The sequence below is a fragment of the Carcharhinus amblyrhynchos genome, chromosome X (genome assembly GCF_965287045.1).
Source record: "Carcharhinus amblyrhynchos chromosome X, sCarAmb.v2.hapA, whole genome shotgun sequence".
Classification (NCBI taxonomy): domain Eukaryota; kingdom Metazoa; phylum Chordata; class Chondrichthyes; order Carcharhiniformes; family Carcharhinidae; genus Carcharhinus; species Carcharhinus amblyrhynchos.
The window spans coordinates 9489596-9510063 of NC_137359.1; the positions used below are offsets into that span (position 1 = coordinate 9489596).

The 20468-nt window shown below is 46.7% G+C and overlaps 1 protein-coding gene across 1 annotated transcript in view; it reads left to right on the forward strand.

Moving 5' to 3' along the window:
- Positions 1-17837, forward strand: part of LOC145361944 (bromodomain adjacent to zinc finger domain protein 2A-like) — a 143019-nt gene extending 125182 nt beyond the window's left edge. The window contains 8 exon segments of the mRNA XM_080217934.1: positions 5244-5399; positions 5770-5927; positions 8982-9271; positions 9857-9992; positions 11303-11449; positions 12152-12381; positions 13275-13418; positions 15728-17837. Coding sequence (XP_080074060.1) covers positions 5244-5399; positions 5770-5927; positions 8982-9271; positions 9857-9992; positions 11303-11449; positions 12152-12381; positions 13275-13418; positions 15728-15881 — 1415 coding nt within the window. The 3' untranslated portion in view covers positions 15882-17837.
- Positions 17838-20468: the final 2631 nt, after the last annotated feature.

Consider the following 20468-nt stretch of genomic DNA (forward strand, 5'->3'; position numbering starts at 1 on the left):
CCTCTCTCTCTCATGCACATACACACTCTCCCTCTCTCACACACACTCTCCCTCTCTCACACACTCTCTCTCTCTCACACACTCTCTCTCTCTCACACACTCTCCCTCTCTCACACACACTCTCCCTCTCTCACACACACTCTCCCTCTCTCACACACACTCTCCCTCTCTCACACACACTCTCCCTCTCTCACACACACACTCCCTCTCTCACACACACTCTCCCTCTCTCACACACACTCTCCCTCTCTCACACACACTCTCCCTCTCTCACACACACTCTCCCTCTCTCACACACACTCTCCCTCTCTCACACACACTCTCCCTCTCTCACACACACTCTCCCTCTCTCACACACACTCTCCCTCTCTCACACACACTCTCCCTCTCTCACACACACTCTCCCTCTCTCACACACACTCTCCCTCTCTCACACACACTCTCCCTCTCTCACACACACTCTCCCTCTCTCACACACACTCTCCCTCTCTCACACACACTCTCCCTCTCTCACACACACTCTCCCTCTCTCACACACACTCTCCCTCTCTCACACACACTCTCCCTCTCTCACACACTCCCTCCCTCTCTCACACACTCTCCCTCTCTCTCACACACTCTCCCTCTCTCACACACACTCTCCCTCTCTCACACACACTCTCCCTCTCTCACACACACTCTCCCTCTCTCACACACTCCCTCCCTCTCTCACACACTCCCTCCCTCTCTCACACACTCCCTCCCTCTCTCACACACTCCCTCCCTCTCTCACACACTCCCTCTCTCTCTCACACACTCCCTCTCTCTCTCACGCATGCATACACTCCCTCTCTCTCTCACGCACGCACACAGCACACACTCCCTCTCTCTCTCACGCACGCACACAGCACACACTCCCTCTCTCACGCACGCACACACTCCCTCTCTCACGCACGCACACACTCCCTCTCTCACACACACACTCCCTCTCTCACGCACACACACACTCCCTCTCTCACGCACACACACACTCCCTCTCTCACGCACACACACACTCCCTCTCTCACGCACACACACACTCCCTCTCTCACGCACACACACACTCCTTCTCTCTCACATACACTCCCTCTCTCTCACACACACACACAGACATTCTCTATCACACACACACACTCCCTCTCTCTCTCTCACACCCAAACACTCCCTCTCTCTCACACACACACAGACATTCTCTCTCTCTCACACACAAACACTCCCTCTCTCTCACACACACACACACACACACACACACCCTCTCTCTCACACACACGCTCTCCCTCTCTGTCACACACACATTCTCTCTCTCTCTCTCTCACACACATTGTCCCTAACCCAGAGATCCTGAGTGATATGGTACTTGCCAGGTAGAGACAGATAGTTGTTTGGATACAAAGAAATATGTGGGAAAGTGGGGTTGAGGGAAGATCAGAAATGGTTTATTGAATACTCTTCTTATTTAGTTTGTTCTTTCATGACCTCAAGACATCCCGGTGCTTTTGGCAGTTAATACAGGACTTTTGAGGTGTAGTCACTATTGTAGTGCAGAAAAATGGCAGCCACTTTACACATAGCAATGACCCAGAATAGGCAATGTGATAAAGACCAAACTGTTTTAGTGATGAGTTTGAAGGATAAATATTGTCCTAAGACACTATGGAAAACTCCATATTCTTCTTTGAGACTTGGAATCTTTTACATCCACCTAAAAGGGCAGGTAGGAATTTAACATTTCACCTGGAAACAGTGCCTTTGACAGTGCAGCCCTCCTTCAGCCCTGCACTGTGTTTTGTGCTCTGGAGTGGGCATTGAACCCACAGCCTATGGACTCAAAGGTTACAGCGTTACCCACTGAGCCACTACGAATACACATGCCTGTGTCATACTTTCCTCCACACTTTGTGGCTAACACCATAGCCTTTGGCTCACTCAGAGCATTTCCATGTATTCAGTCAGCATATGTTATATGAAGGCATATTCAAAAATGTGTTTTCACTTTTCAGTGTCTCTGAATTTGCATATCGTGGAACAGAATTTTGTGCACAAAATTAATGATCAGGCTTTATGTCTTTAACCGCTTTGCTGGGAAGGTTTTTGCTTTATTCTCAAAAACAGGCAAACTAAATGGTTTGTGCTAAGTCCAACTCCGCCATCATTTTTGATTTTGATTTGATGTGATTTATTATTGTTACACATATTAGTATACAGTGAAAAGTATTGTTTCTCGCATGCTGTACAGACAAAGCATACTGTTCGTAGAGAAGAAAGCGAGAGAGTGCAGAATGTAGTATTATAGTCATAGATAGGGTGTAGAGAAAGACCAACTTAATGCAAGGTAAATCCAGGGAAGAAGCTGTTCTTGAGTCGGTTGGTACGTGACCTCAGACTTTTATATCTTTTTCCGATGGAAGAAGGTGGAAGAGAGAATGTCCGGGGTGCGTGCGGGGGGGTCCTTGATTATGCTGGCTGCTTTTCACTGCCAATACCTGTTGCTGGTGCTCTCTCTATTGGAAGGTAGTAGTATAACAGCTCTTTAACATCAAACTGGCCTGTGTGCTTCAGCACCATATCTGCTGGTGAGTTTATCGCAAAGCTATTTGTCAGACCTTTGGATATTTAGAGAATAATCCTTTGACTGCCACACAGTAATTCCCTTGCAGAGGCCAGGTGATGAACAAGGAACCCAAATGCAGCAAATTGTCCACAGCAATAAGTCTTAAGTAACCAAATTATCATTATATCGAACAATGGAATTACAGGCTAAACTACCTATGGTATTTATTTCTAATATAAACTACATACAGAAGCATCAGGAGTGAAACTAGGCAAAATACTTTCCTTTGTGTATAACAGTAAAAGTCCATTAAAGCACTTCTCTCCAGCAGAAGTAGTCTTTTGCTCTTAGAACTCTCTCTAAAACTCCATCTACGCTGAAAAAGTGAATTGGATAAACACTCAAAAGAAGCAGATTTTGCAGGGGAAAAAACAGAGGGAGTGAGGCTAACTGGGAAATTGCCCAAATATGTCCTGTACACAAAAAGCAGGACAAATCCAACCAGGCCAATTACCCGGCCTAATTATTCTACTCTCAACCATCAGTAAAGTAATGGAAGGGGTCATCAGTGCTGTCAAGCGGCACTTACTCAGCAATAACCTGCTTACTGATGCTCAGTTTGGGTTCCGTGAGGGTCACTCAGCTCCTGACCTCATTACAGCCTTGGTTCAAACATGGACAAAAGAGCTGAATTCCAGAGGTGAGGTGAGAGTGACAGCCCTTAACATCAAGGCAGCATTTGACCAAGTGTGGCATCAAGGAGCTCTAGCGAAACTGGAGTCAATGGGAATCAGGGGGGAAACTCTCTGCTGGTTGGAGACATACCTAGCACAAAGGAAGATTGTTGTGATGATTGGACATCAATCTTCTCAGCACCAGGATATCACTGCAGGAGTTCCTCAGGGTAGTGTCCTAGGCCCAACAATCTTCAGCTGCTTCATCAATGACCTTTCTTCCGTCATAAGGTCAGAAGTGGGGATGTTCACTGATGATTGCACAATGTTCAGCACCATTCGCGATTCCTCAGATGCTGAAACAGTCCATGTTCAAATACAGCAAGAACTGAACAATATCCAGGCTTGGGCTGACAAGTGGCAAATAACATTCACACCACACAAGTGTCAGGTAATAACCATCTCCAACAAGAGAGAACCTAAACATCACCTCTTGTCGTTCAGTGGCATTACTATTGCTAAATCCTCCCTTATCAACATCCTGGGCGTGAGCATTGACCAGAAACTGAACAGGATTAACCATGTAAATACTGTGGCTTCTAGAGAAGGTCAGAGACTAGGAAGCCTGCGGCGAGTAGCTAACTCCTGACGCTGTCAAAGTTTGTCCACAATCCACAAGTGTGATGGAATACTCTGCAGTTGATTGGATGAGGGCATATCAACAACACACAAGAAGTTTGACACCTTGCAGGACAAAGCAGCCTGCTGGATTACTACCCCTTCCACAAACATTCAATCCCTCTATCACCGCCACATAGTAGCAGCAGTGTGTACCTATTACAAGATGCACTACAGGGACTCACCAAGGCTCCTTAGGCAACATCTTCCAAACCCATGACCCCGACCATCTAGCAGGACAAGAGCAGCAGATATCTGGGAATACCACCTGGAAGTCCCCTCCAAGTCAATCTCCATCCTGATTTGGAAACATATCAGCCGTTCCTTCACTGACGCTGGGTCAAAACCCTCATAGCACTGTGGGTGTACTTATATCTCAGGGACTGCAGTGATTCAAGAAGGCTGCTCACCCACCACCTTCTCAAGGGCAATTAGGGATGGGCAATAAATACCAGCCTAGCTAGTGAAGCCCACATTCCCATGAATGAATTCTATAAGCTGGATAACTCTTTCAAAGTGCCAGCACAGGCACAATGGTTGAATGGCCTCCTCCTCTGCTGGTATCATTCTGTGATTTGGTGCAACCAAAGGGTTATCCTTTAAGCTCAAATTGTCTTGGTTGCCAGAATTGCATAGCCAAGCAGCGATACAATTTATATATGGAACAAAATACAGGATAAAATAATGCGATAGGATGCAGTCGGGACCTTCACACATTAATAAGAACTAGGAGCAGGAGTAGGCATCTAACCCCTCGAGCCTGCTCCGCCATTCAATAAGATCATGGCTGATCTTTTTGTGGACTCAGCTCCACTTATCCGTCCGCTCACCATAACCCTAAATTCCTTTACTGTCCAAAAATATATCTATCTTTGCCTTAAAAACATTCAATGAGGTAGCCTCAACTGCTTCACTGGGTTCAGTTCTGACAGTCACCAATCAGTCACCATAAAAAGTATTTATTTGGCTGTAAAGTGTTCTGGAACATCCTGAGAAGTTGTGAAAGGCCTTAAAGAACTGCAATTTTTTTTTAACTCCACATAATTTCACACTTTCCACCACGTTCTGAAGGTGTCACATAGATAGCCTGGAGCCTGTAAGCCATGTTGGATGTTGCAGAAAGCTGGACTGAAACTGGTTTAACTTCACATACATTAGATTTGGAAAGCTAACTGTACCGTAGTATTTATTTACAGCTTCAACAGCACATGGCTGCATTAGGATTAAAGGGCAACACTTCAGCGTTATTCCCAGTGTTGGATGAGCTCAGGTCTGCTGCTCCAATCATTCAGTGTTTGTGTGTGATTTTCTTCCTTTTGCAGAGATGCAGAAAGACTGGTGGCACATTGACAACCTAGAGCAGCTAAATTGCCTGCTCAAAGCACTTCATCCGCGTGGGGTACGGGAAAAGGCCTTACACAAACAACTCGTCAAACACATGGACTATGTCAGCCAAGCTTGTATGAGAGAGAAAACAGGTAGGACTCTGATTGCTGCGGTTTGTTGTGATGGTTGTGGGTGCAGTTTTCTTGAGGGCAGGTTTTGTATATTGGTACTCAGTAAGCCAGTGTATTGTTTGTGAGCTCTCTCTATGCAGTTCTTTCAAAATCTTGTTTTCCAGAGGTACTGATTATTACAAGCTGCAGCTCCCTCACTGCCAAGTGTCTCACCCATTGTTTCTATGCCAGCCTGGACAGCAAACGTTGACAGCCAATTTGTCTGGGGCGGGTTTACTGACGAGCAATCCGAAACTAGATTCTGGACTAACACACGGCTATTGAATTAAGTAACAGCCCTGAGGTCTTCATAACTCTGTATTTATATCCCCAACTATCTCTCCTTTTTCAGATTCCATCTTCTGCAATAACGACAAGGAGCAGTCCGTTACCAAGGAAATGGTGGAGAAGTGGAAGCCGGAGAAGTGGGCATTTCCAGCCGACCTCGCAGCCCTGCGCTACCTTGAGGCCCTGGAGCAGAGAGTAATATCTGCAAGCCTGCAGGTGAAGGTAAGAACATAAGAAATAGGAGCAGGAGTAGGCCATCTAGCCCTTCGAGCCTGCCCCGCCATTCAATAAGATCATGGCTGATCTGAAGTGGATCAGTTCCACTTTCCTGCTTTCTCCCCATAACCCTTAATTCCCCTGTCTGTCAAAAACCTATCTACCCGTGAATTAAATATATTTAGCGAGGTAGCCTCCACCACTTCAACGGGCAGAGAATTCCAGAGATTCACCACCCTTTGAGTGAAGAAGTTCCTCCTCAACTCCGTTCTAAACTGCCCCCCCTTATCTTGAGGCTGTGCCCTCTAGTCCTGCTGTCCTTTCTGAGTGGGAAGAATCTCTCTACCTCTACCCTATCCATCCCCTTCATTATCTTATACATCTCTATAAGATCCCCCCTCATCCTTCTAAACTCCAACGACCAAATAGACCCAGTCTACTTAGTCTCTCTTCACAGTCTAACCCCCTCATCTCCGGCATCAGCCTAGTGAACCTCCTCTGCACTCCCCCCAAGGCCAAAATATCCTTGCGCAAGTGCGGCGACCAAAACTGCACACAGTACTCCAGCTGCGGCCTCACCAGTGCCCTGTACAGTTGCAGCAAGACCTCCCTGCTTTTATATTCTATCCCCCTCACTATAAAGGCCAGCATCCCATTCGCCTTCTTGATCACCTGCTGCACCTGCAGACTGGGTTTTTGCGACTCGTGCACAAGGACCCCCAGGTCCCTCTGCACTGTAGCATGCTGCAGCTTTTCGCCCTTTAACTAGTAATCCCTCCTACTATTATTCCTGCCAAAGTGGATAACCTCACACTTGCTAACATTGTACTCCATCTGCCAGGTCCTCGCCCACTCGCTCAGCCTATCCAGATCCCTCTGCAGACTTTCCACACCCTCCGCACAATTTGCGTTTCCACTCATCTTCCTGTCATCAGCAAATTTCGTCACCCTACACTCAGCCCCCTCCTCCAGATCATCTATATAAATGGTAAATAGCTGAGGCCCCAGCACCGATTCCTGCGGCACTCCACTAGTTACCAACCGCCAATCAGAATATCACCCATTGATACCAACTCTCTGCCTCCTATTAGACAACCAATCCTCTATCCACGCTAACACCTTACCCCCAACTCCATGCCCCCTAACATTCTGAAGCAATCTTTTGTGTGGCACCTTACCAAACGCCTTTTGAAAATCGAGAAACACCACATCCACCGGTTCCCCTCTGTCTACTGCACTAGTCACATCCTCATAGAAATCCAATAAATTTGTCAAACACGACTTCCCCTTAACGAATCTGTGCTGCGTCTGCTCTATCAAACCATTCTTTGGTAAGAAAGTGCTGATAGATCTGGGTATCGTCGAGTGACTATAGTGTGTCCCTGGGCACACTGGTCAATCATACACTGAATGAGACTGGCCCACTAGCCCTTACAGTGTACAAAGTTAAAGGCTTGTCGCTGTGTGAGGCCAGATTGCTCATTAAAGCATTCCCTAGTTCTGAATACCCTTTTCCAGTTTTGAAGTAGTGTATTCCCCATGCAACCACAACCTGCCTGGATGGGTTTTTGGGGGGCGCATGGAGTTATGGTTTCCAAAGCAGATATAAAATGGCTGAAGGATCCATCGAGAGGGTACGAGCAGGGAGGTAGAGCTGGAAGAGGTTGCAGAAGGTGAGGTGGAGTGAGGCTATGAAGGAATTGTAGACACGGCTGACCGCTGTGAAGTTGATAGTCCAGGTGAGCAGTGATCAACGTGACAGGTGAATGGTGCAGGAGAGAATGGGGTCAGTGGGGTTCTGCACGAGTGGAGTAGAATAGGTGAGAGGACAGAGGGAGAGGGCTGCAGAGTGTAATGGGTTTAATGGCATGAATTAAGGTTTTAGTGACAGTGGGATGGGGAAAAGGTGGCCATTGTCTAAGAGGCAAACAACATTGACAGTGGAGAGGACATAGCTCAGCTCATGGCCAAACAGGACACCCAAGCTGTTTGATTGAGCTGGAGTGAGAATCCAGGAAAGGGGAGAGAATCGGCAGCTGAGATGCAGAGTTTCTGGGGACACTGCACAAGATGGCTTCAGTCTCAACAGTGCTGAGCTGCAGGAAGTTTGGTTCAGCCACGCTCCAGCAGGAGGTTGTGCACAGTAATTTGTTCAGGATAAATCCTGTTGAAAGGACAGGGCTCTTGCTGTCATGGTTGAAAGGTCAAGGGCCTTGGTGTCATGGTTGAAAGGTCAAGGGCTTGGTGTCATGGTTGAAAGGTCAAGGGCCTTGGTGTCATGGTTGAAAGGTCAAGGGCCTTGGTGTCATGGTTGAAAGGTCAAGGGCCTTGGTGTCATGGTTGAAAGGCCAAACCCTGTAGTGTCCCATGATTAAGCAGAAGATGAGGTAAGTAAGGACACAAGTTTGAACTTTTTAAGAGTCTGTGATTGTAGGGAAGACTTATTAGGAATGGGTTAACATTCAGTCCTAATTTAATGTCAATTATTCAATAGATGTCACTGATATGTAAAAGGGTCACAGGTGGCACTGGGTGTTGGTGAAGAATTGTGTGTGGAGTTGGATCAAAGAAATGAAGATATTTTGTGTAGAAGCAGAACTCATGTCTCCTTTACTCTACGGCAGCTGAGAAGCTCAAACAAGACTATGAGAGGTAAGGTGTAGAGAATTGGTATGAGTAGGCACTGCTAATGATTGCAGGACTCTGAGCGTTGGTCATTCCTTTAACATGATGGAATGGAGTGGGTAGAAAAAATATGGAGACATGTGTTATGAGGTCCAAGGAAAGCGCTCTTTCACATCGCATGGACTAATAGCCATGATGTGGACTGACGTGGGCACAGTAAGAAGTCTCACAACACCAGGTTAAAGTCCAACAGGTTTATTTGGATTCACGAGCTTTTGGAGCACTGCTTTTTCATCAGGTGAGTGCTGTGCCATAGGTTAGGTACTGTGAATGTTTCAAGCTTTGTTCTTACAGGATGCACTATCCCCAGAACGCACTCGCTGACTTCCCTTGTATGTCCACGTGAGCACTGAGCGATGCCTTTGATTTGCACAGGGCTGGACCAGTCCAGACACTGACTCCACTCGAGACGACCTGGTGTATTTTGATCAGCAGTGGCTCATCTCAGGTGGCGGGAAAGTGAAAGGCGAGGAGGAAATGGAGTTAATGCGGCGGAATAACAACCCCCTGGATTTGGCTGTAACGCGCTTGGCAGCATTAGAGTTAAACCTAGAGCGGCGATATCTGAAAGAACCGCTGTGCATCCCGCTCTCAGGGAAACTGGAGAACGCAGGGACAGTGAATGGTGCCCCGGCAGAGGGTGTTAATGATGGAAAACAGCACAGGTAATTTACATTGTCTATATTCATTCTAGTTACATTCTCGGCTAAATTTCCTGAGTACATGTTGGCAGTTTGGGACCCTTTGTGTTGCCAGTCTGTATGGAATGAGAACCTGGCTGGCAATTTCTCATAGAATCCCTACAGTACAGAGGGAGGCCATTCGGCCTGTCAAGTCTGTACTGACCACAATCCCACTCAGGCCCTAGACTGTAACTCCACACATTTACCCTGCTGATCCCTTGACACTAAGGGGCAATTTTAGCATGGCCAATCCACCTAATGCACACGTCCTTCGGACTGTGGGAGGAAACCAGAGCACCCGGAGGAAACCCACGCAGACACGGGGAGAACGTGCAAACTCCACACAGTTACCTGAGGCCGGAATTGAACCCGGGTCCCTGGCGCTGTGAAGCAGCAATGCTAACCACTGTATCCACCGTGCCACTGTCCAATAACACCTTTGGAGGGGGGCACATTAACCTGTGTTACCCGTGGATTCTCTGGGTTGGGTCAGTGGCAGTTGGCGGTGTTGTGGGCAGCGTTCAGTGAAACTGTTAATGAGTGGGTTCCTTTGTGTGTCTCACACAGTAATGAAGGTCACATCTCTCCTGGACTCAGTGTGTGGCGTGAAACTTTACTGAAATGTACAAACGCTGCACAGGTATTCATGTGCATCCAGCAGCTTGAGAGGGCCATTGCCTGGGAGAAATCCATCATGAAAGTGGTAAGTGTGAATCTAATATCAATCGAATGACATTCTGTATCTGTCTAGAATGCTCTGTCATCCGCATGTCTGTCTCTATCCATTTAGTCTATTGTCTCTCTAACTTGCATCTCTTTGTAGAATCATAGAATCCCTACAGTGCAGAAGGAGGCCATTATGCTCAGAGTCTGCGCCAACAACAATCCCGCCCAGGCCCTATCCCCATAACCCCGTGCATCTACCCTTGCTAGTCCCCCTGATACTAATGGGCAATTTATCATGGCTAATCTACCTAACCCGCACATCTTTCAGACTGTGGAAGGAAACTGGAGCACCTGGAGGAAACCCATGCAGGCACAGGGAGAACGTGCAAACTCCACACAGACAGTGACCCAAGCCGGGAATCGAACCTGTTCCCTGATGCTTTGAGGCACCACTGTGAGGCAACCACTGTGCCACCGTGCCGCCCTTCACACTCGCATCGACTGGCAACTTGTTTTCAGGCCTTTGCCAAGAACGTGAGCTTTACTTGCTAACCACCCCTCCCTCCACCATCCCCCCTGCCCTCTAAGGCCACATTTCCATTTGGCACCCACTTCAGCCTGGCTGATAGTTGAGACTGAGTACACTGGGTACTTGTGACTGGCTGCGATCCCATTACTGTCCACGGGTAGTGAGTCCATATTATCCATATGGTCACTGTTGCTGTGAATCTGAGTGATCACCTAACCGTCCAGTGCAGTAAATGACTTCTCATTATGTGTAATCTGTTGAGAGGTGGGTCTGTTCAGTTGCCTCTTCTGCTGAAGGCTGGAGTATTGTTCTACAGGCACACCCTTCACAGAACCATTGTAAAGTTTTAAAGTTTATTTATTTGTGTCACAAGTCGGTTTACAATAACACTGCAATGAAATTATTGTGAAAATCATCCCAGTCTCCATTCTCTGACACCTGTTCAGGTACACTGAGGGAGAATTTAGCATGGCCAATCCATCTAAACACGCACATTTTTGGATTGTGGGAGGAAACTGGAGCACCTGGAGGAAACCCGCGCAGACACGGGGAGAATGTGCAGACTCCACAAAGACAGTGACCCAAGCTGGGAATTGAACCCGGGTCTCTGGCACTGTGATGCAGCAGTGCTAACCACTGTGCCGCCCTTTGTTGTATGTGACTTTGGACACAGAGTGATGGTTCTGAGCGGGGGGTGGGTGTTAAATCTGCACCCAATGCTTCTCCCACCCAACACTAATACCTCATGTTGAGGCTGCAGTTGCGACTGGATTGAAGCAGTGAAACTATCATGGTGCTATCCTGTCTTTGTCTTGCAGTCATGTCAGATCTGTCGAAAGGGGGACAAAGATGAGTTTTTGCTGCTGTGCGATAATTGTGATCAAGGATGTCACACCTACTGCCTCAAGCCCAAGATTGTTGAGATCCCAGAGGGAGACTGGTTCTGCCCGATCTGCACTGCTGCGGTAAGGAGCTTCTCGTTTGATGGGATTGAGATTCTGAATCAGTTCTCAGGGTCAGACACAGTCTCTTATTAAATTCCTTCGAAAAAAAACACAACGTTACAACACTCCTATATTGCAGACAATCCGGTCTGACCCTCCCAGCGAGCATGTATTTCTTGCTGGTTTTCTCTCCCGGCCCTCTCCCGAATGTAATGCCCTTTTCCTGTTCCATGGACTCATAATTATCTCCAGTCCCTTGAGCAAGGACCCATTCTTCTATCAGTAAAATGGACAGTGAGAGTCAGCGGGCAGTGTGGCTACAGAGGAAGGCAGAAGCAGGCCTGACACTGTCCTCTTCCAAAACATGTACATGTACATTTTCCAACAGGAGTCAGAGGGCTAGTGAGGAAGAGGGGTACGCCCATCCAATTATGTTCCAGCTAACTCACCCCAAACAACTGTCACGGGGCTGCGGGGGCACTGTAACGGGGCCCCAAGGCAATGTAACGGGGCTGCGGGGGCTCTGTAACGGGGCCCCCAAGGCAGTGTAACGGGGCTGCGGGGGCTCTGTAACGGGGCCCCCAAGGCAGTGTAACGGGGCTGTGGGGGCTCTGTAACGGGCTGCGGGGGCACTGTAACGGGGCCCCAAGGCAATGTAACGGGGCTGCGGGGGCTCTGTAACGGGGCTGCAGAGACTGAGACCAGCTTTGTTTCTGTTTCCAGGCAAGCAGTCAGTCGGGCAGGAGTGGAGCACCCCAGAGACAAAGCAAACGGAGGAGAGACAGAAGGCATTTCATAAATAAAGCCAGTGACTTTGAGTATTTTGACCCGCACTGTCCCAGAAAATACCTGAAAAAACGGAGAAGGAAGTGCCCAATGCGAGGAGGATCGCCGGGTGTCAAAAGGAAGAAATTATCAAGCAGAGACCAATCCAGTGACCTCATGCTGTGCGAGTAAGGGTCAGGAGAACATGTCCCTGTTTTATTACTGACACTTTGAATCAATCCCATCATTCTGTTCCTGAGTATCAGTGAAAGCATGTTAATTTGGCTGTCTTGTTGGCCCTCAGGTCCATAGTACCACACGTCCTCCATTGCATGACTTCATGGTCATTCTTCATGGACTTAGACCATGAATGCCACTGGCCTATTGAACTGTGGGAGGCATCATCACCATGTCTCAGCTGCCACCAGTAAGTAGTCTCACAACACCAGGTTAAAGTCCAACAGGTATATTTGGTAGCATGAGCTTTCGGAGCACTGCTCCTTCATCAGGTGACTTTAACCTAGTGTTGTGAGACTACTTATTGTGCCCACCCCAATCCAACGCTGGCATCTCCATGTCACATCTGCCACCAGCCATTGGTGACAGTGGGAACTCTGGTTCCCCCTCTGGTTCTTCCCCAGCCGCCCCACTCTCCCACCGCCAATATCTCAAATTGACTGTTGTATGCATGCCTCTCATTGTCATACGCTGTGTCTAGTCGGGGACAAATCCAACTCCACAGTTTGAGATTAAAGTAAAGTTTATGTATTTGTGTCAAGGCTTACATTAACACTGCAATGAAATTACTGTGAAAATCCCCTAGTCGCCCACATCTTCACCCTGCTAATCTCTCTGACACTAAGGGTTAATTTAGCATGGCCAATCAACCTAACCTGCACGTCTTTCAGACTGTGGGAGGAAACTGGAGCACCTGGAGGAAACCCACACAGACATGGGGAGAATGTGCAAATTCCACACAGACAGTGACCCAAGCCGGAATTGAACCCGAATCCCTGGCGCTGTGAGGTAGCAGTGCTAACCACTGAGCCACCCCATTAATGGTGAAAATTGTGTTCCGCAGGGTTATCCTCATGGAAATGGAAGCTCACAGTGATGCCTGGCCCTTCCTGCATCCTGTGAATCCACGGCTGGTGCCTGGCTACAGGAAGATCATCAAGAGGCCCATGGACTTCTCCACCATCAGGGGAAAGCTGATTAGTGGGAAGTAAGTGTCATTGCCTCATTGATTGCTGGAGGTTAAAGGGAGAAACAGTCAAATATAACAGAGTCTGGGACAAAGCCTCCTGCCTCCTGTGTTTGTGGATGGGAATTGATCAGGAGGTGAGGAGCAGCCCCAATCATGAAATGTCACTCAGAGTCCTCACAAGGTTTCTGTTCCCATTGTCAAACCTGCCCGAGAAAAACGGGAGTAAAAATCCCACTGTGTGTGTGTGTGTGTGTGTGTGTGTGTGTGTGTGGTGTGAGAGTGTGCGAGTCTGTATGGACCAGTCTGTGCGTGAGTGTGTGTCTGTATGGACCAGTCTGTCTGTGTCCATGTGTGTCAGTGTGAACTGATCTCTGTGCGTGCGTTAACCAGTCTGTGCGTGTCCATGTGAACCGGTGTGTGAGAGTGTGTGTGTCTGTATAGACCAGTCTGTGTGTGTGTGTGTGTGTGTGTGTGTGTGTGTGTGTATGAGACAGTGTGCGAGTCTGTATGGACCAGTCTGTGCGTGTGTGTGTGTGCCTGTATGGACCAGTCTGTGTGTGTCAGTGTGAACTGATCTCTGTGCGTGCGTTAACCAGTCTGTGCGTGTCCATGTGAACCGGTGTGTGAGAGTGTGTGTGTCTGTATAGACCAGTCTGTGTGTGTGTGTGTGTGTGTGTGTGTGTGTGTGTGTGTGTGTGTGTGTGTGTCTGTATGGACCAGTCTGTGCGTGTCCATGTGTGTCAGTGTGAACTGATCTCTGTGCGTGCGTTAACCAGTCTGTGCGTGTCCATGTGAACCGGTGTGTGAGAGTGTGTGTGTCTGTATAGACCAGTCTGTGTGTGTGTGTGTGTGTGTGTGTGTGTGTGTGTGTGTGTGTGTGTGTGTGTGTCTGTATGGACCAGTCTGTGCGTGTCCATGTGTGTCAGTGTGAACTGATCTCTGTGCGTGCGTTAACCAGTCTGTGCGTGTCCATGTGAACCGGTGTGTGAGTGTGCGTGTCTGTATAGACCAGTCTGTGTGTGTGTGAGTGTGTGACAGTGTGCATGTCTGTATGGACCAGTCTAACCGTGTCCATGTGTGTCAGTGTGAACTGATCTCTATGCGTGCGTTAACCAGTCTGTGCGTGTCCATGTGAACTGGTGTGTGAGTGTGTGTGTCTGTATAGACCAGTCTGTGTGTGTATGGACCAGTCTGTCTGTGTCCATGTGTGTCAGTGTGAACTGATCTCTATGCGTGCATTAATTGGTCTGTGTGAATGTGTGTGTGTGTGTGTGTGTGTGTGTGTGTGTGTGAGAGAGAGAGAGAGAGAGTGTGCGTGTCTGTATGGACCAGTCTGTCCGTGTCCACGTGTGTCAGTGTGAACTGATCTCTATGCGTGCGTTAACCAGTCTGTGCGTGTCTGTGTGAACCACTATGTGTGTGTGTGTGGGTGTGTGAGTGTGTCTGTGTGATGTGGAGATGCCAGCATTGGACTGGGGTAAACACAGTCCATACCTGGCGAAGGAACAGCATTTCCAAAAGCTTGTGGGTTTACTATCAAATAAACTGGTTGGACTTTAACCTGGTGTTGTGAGACTTCTTACTGTGTCTGTGTGAACCAGCCATGTTGAACCAATATATGAGCGATGCTGTCTCAAAGGCTTGTTCCTCAATGTCTGCTATCTTTGCTAATCTCAGCTGTTCTCCTGCGTTTAGTGTTGGCATTTTTGTATGAGCAAAGTGTTAAAATCTGCTGCCAATCTCACTCCATGATGTGGAGATGCTGGTGTTGGACTGGGTTGGGCACGGTGAGAAGTCTCACAACACTAGGTTAAAGTCCACCAGGTTTATTTGGAATCACGAGCTTTTGGAGCACTGCTCCTTCATCAGGTGAGTGACTCACTCACCTGGTGTGGTGAGACTTCTTATATTCTCACTCTAGATCACTATACAACTCTCCAGAATTTCTTGTGTGTCGCCACTCAATGCGGACATGATTACGTTTGATATGATGCCTCTGTGGTCAACTGGCCATCTGCTGCTCACTATCTCGGTCTAGACATGAATGGTCCTATGGGTACAGTGCACGTACAGCAGATTCCAGCATGAGCATCGATCTCATTTTTCCTTCTTTCCCTGGTTTGATGACATTGAGGCTAGCTTTTCTTTCAGAATGCAGCTAACCCTGGCTTTGACCAGGGATTGAACTTACTGCTTTCCTGGTCTATGTGGCTCTTGGTACCACACTGGGCAGTGGTCTCACCAGCTGAGCTGCAAAATACACAGTGCCGTCAAGAGGAATATCAAGATCAACTCACTAAACCTTTTTGAAATTTTTCCCTGGACAGATACTTGAGCTGTGAGGAGTTTGCTGAAGACACTACCTTGGTATTCGATAACTGCATGACCTTTAATGAGGACGAGTCAGAGGTCGGACGTGCCGGACACACAATGAGGAAATTCTTTGAGAGTCGATGGGCTGAGTTTTACCATTCCAGCTAGAGAATCCCCAGGAAACTGGGGCAAAAAAGAGCTCAAGATGAAGCCCAGCAACATTGCCCCTCACCGCTGGAGCTCTGTACAATCTGAGCTTGGTGTGAATTGACAAAACTCACCTCTGGCTGTTGGCTGCTCAGCACTGGAAACATAATAAGTTTTGGCAGTTTCCAATGGTTGGATGGTGGATTTGAATCCACAGTATTTAAAAAAAAAAATAACCCTATCCTTAATGTGTCAGTCTTAGCTTTTAGATGCCAAGGTTGAATATGTGGGGAATGGACATCACAACCAGGTGCTCTATAGACTGCTTGATACCATTAGAATTTGCTGCCAATCACTGCACTTCATCGTTCATTTCAAGAGGGGTGGAGGTAAGCTATTTCAAACTAGGACAGGCGCAGGTTAATTATCTCCCATCAATTTGTGGAGAGTGGGATTTAAACCTGCATTCTCATGCTCCCACTGTGACACCTTGAGAGCTTTCACTGAATTATTTTAAGTACTCATGTGTCCCCCTCCACACCCCAAGAGAGTTACTTATTTCCCCATCATAACATTTGCTACGCTGCCTCATGACAGTGACGTGTCTATATTAGGAACGTGGCAGCCCAGCACTTGTCTGACCGGGCTTTTCAATTGGCTGGGACGAGGCTTTCTCCTTTCATTAAATGCTGAGGCTGTGAGAAGCAGTAAGCCAGATGAATGGTACAGTGAGAGCCGAGGGCTACGTGCCACAGACTTGACTCGTATTGCCCAAGGTCGTGCAAGAAGCATTCCATCTCTGTGGAACAGAGTAGCTGCAGAAACCCATCTTCAATCCAGCATTCCAGACATTCTCTGAATCTTTCTTGTGCTCTGACCCTCTTTCCTGGCCCCAGCCTCCTTCCCTCCAATGCAGCGAACATCATCACACACAAGTGACATCAGCAGTACAAAGAGCTGTGCCTGTCAAGGACATAGTTACCTATCATGTCCAAATTTCACTAATATCTATTTATATGTGACATTTAGTAAATATTATTTATGTTTTTTTTAATTTTGCACTGAGCTACAGTACTGTACTACATGCTCAAGATGTTGGGGGGGTTGTATCTGGAGTGATAAATTCCCAGTCCAGACATCACAATGACCACCAATAATTCCAGTCCTATTGAAATCCTGGGCCAACCGTAACCATTCCTGGAAACATAGTTACAGATTTAACAAAGTGTCATCTGCAGCAATATAGCAATAATTTTTTTTGCCAGGGATGCATATGAATGTCATAGCTCATTGCTCAAAGTTGGATACATACAGTTGAGTGAAATCCATATTGTCTTTTGCTACATCTCCAATTCTCCCCCCGCCCCAACCCACTTACAAAATGAAACAAAAGTAAGCCAAATGAGAGAATGTTGCAGTAACGCAGTGGTGGGACCCATCTACCGAATCGCAACACGTGGGCCCCTCCTTGTGCTCCTCAGATTTCTCAACACAGGTTGCAGTAAAGTTCAAACTAGCTACATCAAACACAGCATTCAGATGGCGAGGTCTCAGCCTGGGTATCATTTGCTGGCAATCACATTGTGTGGGACTTAACTGGATGTTGGGAATAGATTCAAGAGTGACCGTGCGCAGTAAACTTCAAACCAGTTTTACAGACTGCTCTATGTATGGTTAAACACTGCCTGACATACGTTTCAAAATAGATGTGATTGTGCTTTCTGCTTTTGAGTAGGTGTGTTTTTAGTGAACAATTCTATCTGAATTATGCTCGTGTCTGACACACTCGTGACAATAGATGGTGATTGAAACTGGTTTAAGATGGGGACAAGGAAAACAATCATGTTTGCGGTTGTATGTGGCTGTACTGCAGCTCATAAATATTTTTTAAAAGTGCCAAGTCATTCTGAGAGCTAAGATCAAAGATTGGCTTTCTGCAACAGTGATTGATCTGGGTTAAAGGAAGAGATGATGTGGGTATGCCGGCGTTGGACTGGCGTAAACACAGTAAAAAGTCTGACAACACCAGGTTTTAGTCCAACCTATTTATTTGATAATATTCTCACTAGCTTTCGAGGGGACAGCCTCTTCGTCAGGTGACGAAGAGGCTGTCCCCTCGAAAGCTAGTGAGAATATTATCAAATAAATAGGTTGGACTAAAACCTGGTGTTGTCAGACTTTTTACTGTGTTAAAGGAAGAGAGCAGTCTAGTCAACCTCTAGCTTCCACCTCTCAGAATTCATGTGCAAACCTGGACAAAGATACCTGCTGGAAAGATCCAGGGAAAAAAAATGAGTTTCCATTGCTCCAGCTGAGTTTCCAACAGATAAGGGCCCATAGCACGGAATTGGCAATCTCATTGCGAAAGGCCACAATAGCCTGTATGGACAATGGGAAAAAACTCTCCTGGGGCAGTATGGAGTCTTCCTCTGAGGTTGGGTTAAGATGCGTTGGCCAGGATTCCACTGGAAATCTAGCCTGATCTTAGTGGATAATGATGGAATATTCTGTTGGTGGGATGGACCATCACTGCATCATCCTAACTGGGGATTTCAGTCCTTTCTATCCAGTGCATAGATATGCTGAACTAAAGTCCCTGTCTCCATTGAATTTCCCTCCCATCTGCTTACCTCTTCCCAGAGGCACCATAGGGAGTGCCGATGGGCCCTGGGAAATATTGGTAACATCTTTATGGATGGATCCAGCCTGGTTTCCCTGCGGTCTGACTCCAAACACTCATCAGCCAATAGTCTCCATCTCAGCTGAGATCTGCAGTGGTTCCAATTTTTGGAGTACTTATGCCCCTTCAACTCACTGCTTTTGCTGGCAGGTTCCTTCATGAGGCTGGAATCTCACTGGAAATGCGCCACGTATCTCAGTGAAATAAGTTAGGGTTGGGCTGGATTTGGAGAGGTGGGTAGAGGTTGCTGAGGGAGAGCTGCATATTCTGCCATTTTGCTAAAGCAAGATGTAGTTACTCCTTTCTTTCTTTGTGAGGTCAGAATAGAAGGGACTGGCAGAGTGTATCATTTTTCAGAACTACAATCCCTCAACTTGATGGACACAGAATTCACCAAAAATAAGTGCGGTTACAAACAGTTTTTAGAATTTATGAATTATTTGTCAAGGAGGAAACTTCAACCGGTGTGATACGGCCCTGGAAAGACCAAAATAATTTGAAATGTTAAACCGGACAAAGTGTTGTAACATGTATGCGCAATAACAGTGGAAGCTTTATTCCCATTCTAGAGCAGGTATTATGGACAATGAGAATACAGCCTCCAGAAACACTGTCTCGAATTTTAAGAAGAGTACAATGAACTTTCTCTTTGCCTCCCATTCCCATATGTGTATACAGCTATTGATGAAAGCTGAGAATTTTATAAGTAGTATCAGGTAGTATACAAGAAGCATTAAATCCCTGCTCCAGAGTATTGTTGGAAGTCGCAGTCATGGACAGGGCCCCCAGATGAACTTATCAACATGTGTAAAACTTTGGGATCTGTTTAATCCTTGACTAGGGTTTTCAGGAATAGAAGTACACCACACATACACCCACCTCTACACACATATATACAGATTACACACACACACATCCACATGCACTGGGTGGAATTTTACCGCCACGCCTGCCGCAGAATTGGGGTAGGCAAGGCTCCTGGAACGGATCTTGTGAGCTTCTCCTGAACGAGATCATAAAATACTGGCCACTTTCTCTCTCACACAATGAGCCACCTCTGAACGTACACAACACTTGTTAAACACAGAGTGGGAAGGGCAAGAGAAGGGAGGGAAAATATCCCATCATCAAACACTACCAACCTTCACAAAAAAACTCATCAGAAAACAATATTCAAAAACAATAATTTGATTCAACATGGAAATGAGGTCAGAGGATCAGTCCCACAGAAACTGGACTGGTCCGCATTTGGAAGAACCCATTCCTTATTCCTTTTACATAAAAGAACGCCCTTTTATATGACCACCTTTGCCGTTGAGAACTGTTTTATAATGTACAGTTTTTTTTGTGACTGAAAGTTCATTTGTTTCTATATATTTTTAGGACCAACAACCTTTCTAAAAAGAAGCTATTAAAAGAGATGACCTCTCTGAATCATGCTGTGACGGGTGTTGTAATGCAAGCGCAACTGTAGAATATATTGTGAGTTCAATAAAGGCACATTATACTGAGAAACACGTGGAATCTGAGGTTCAATGTTTTGAATGTTATTCTCATCAACATTTATTCATTTATCTCTGTAATCTACACAGGTATAAATCGCTTTGACAAAGGGTCATCTGGACTTGAAACGTCAGCTCTTTTCTCTCCTTACAGATGCTGCCAGACCTGTTGAGATTATCCAGCATTTTCTCTTTTAGTTATAAATCGATTGTTTTTGGTGGGGAAGGCTGGTTGGCACATTGGGTTCGGATGTGTCAGTGGACAGCACTGACACAGCTTCATCATTAGGGTAGCATTAAAACTAAGTATTCCTTTTGTTAAAATAATTGTAAATGGGGTTCTTGAGCCTTTCTGCCCTGTCACCTTTATAAACCACAACTTGTCCTATACATTTCTCAGGGCTGACCCTGTTCTTTTCTAATTAC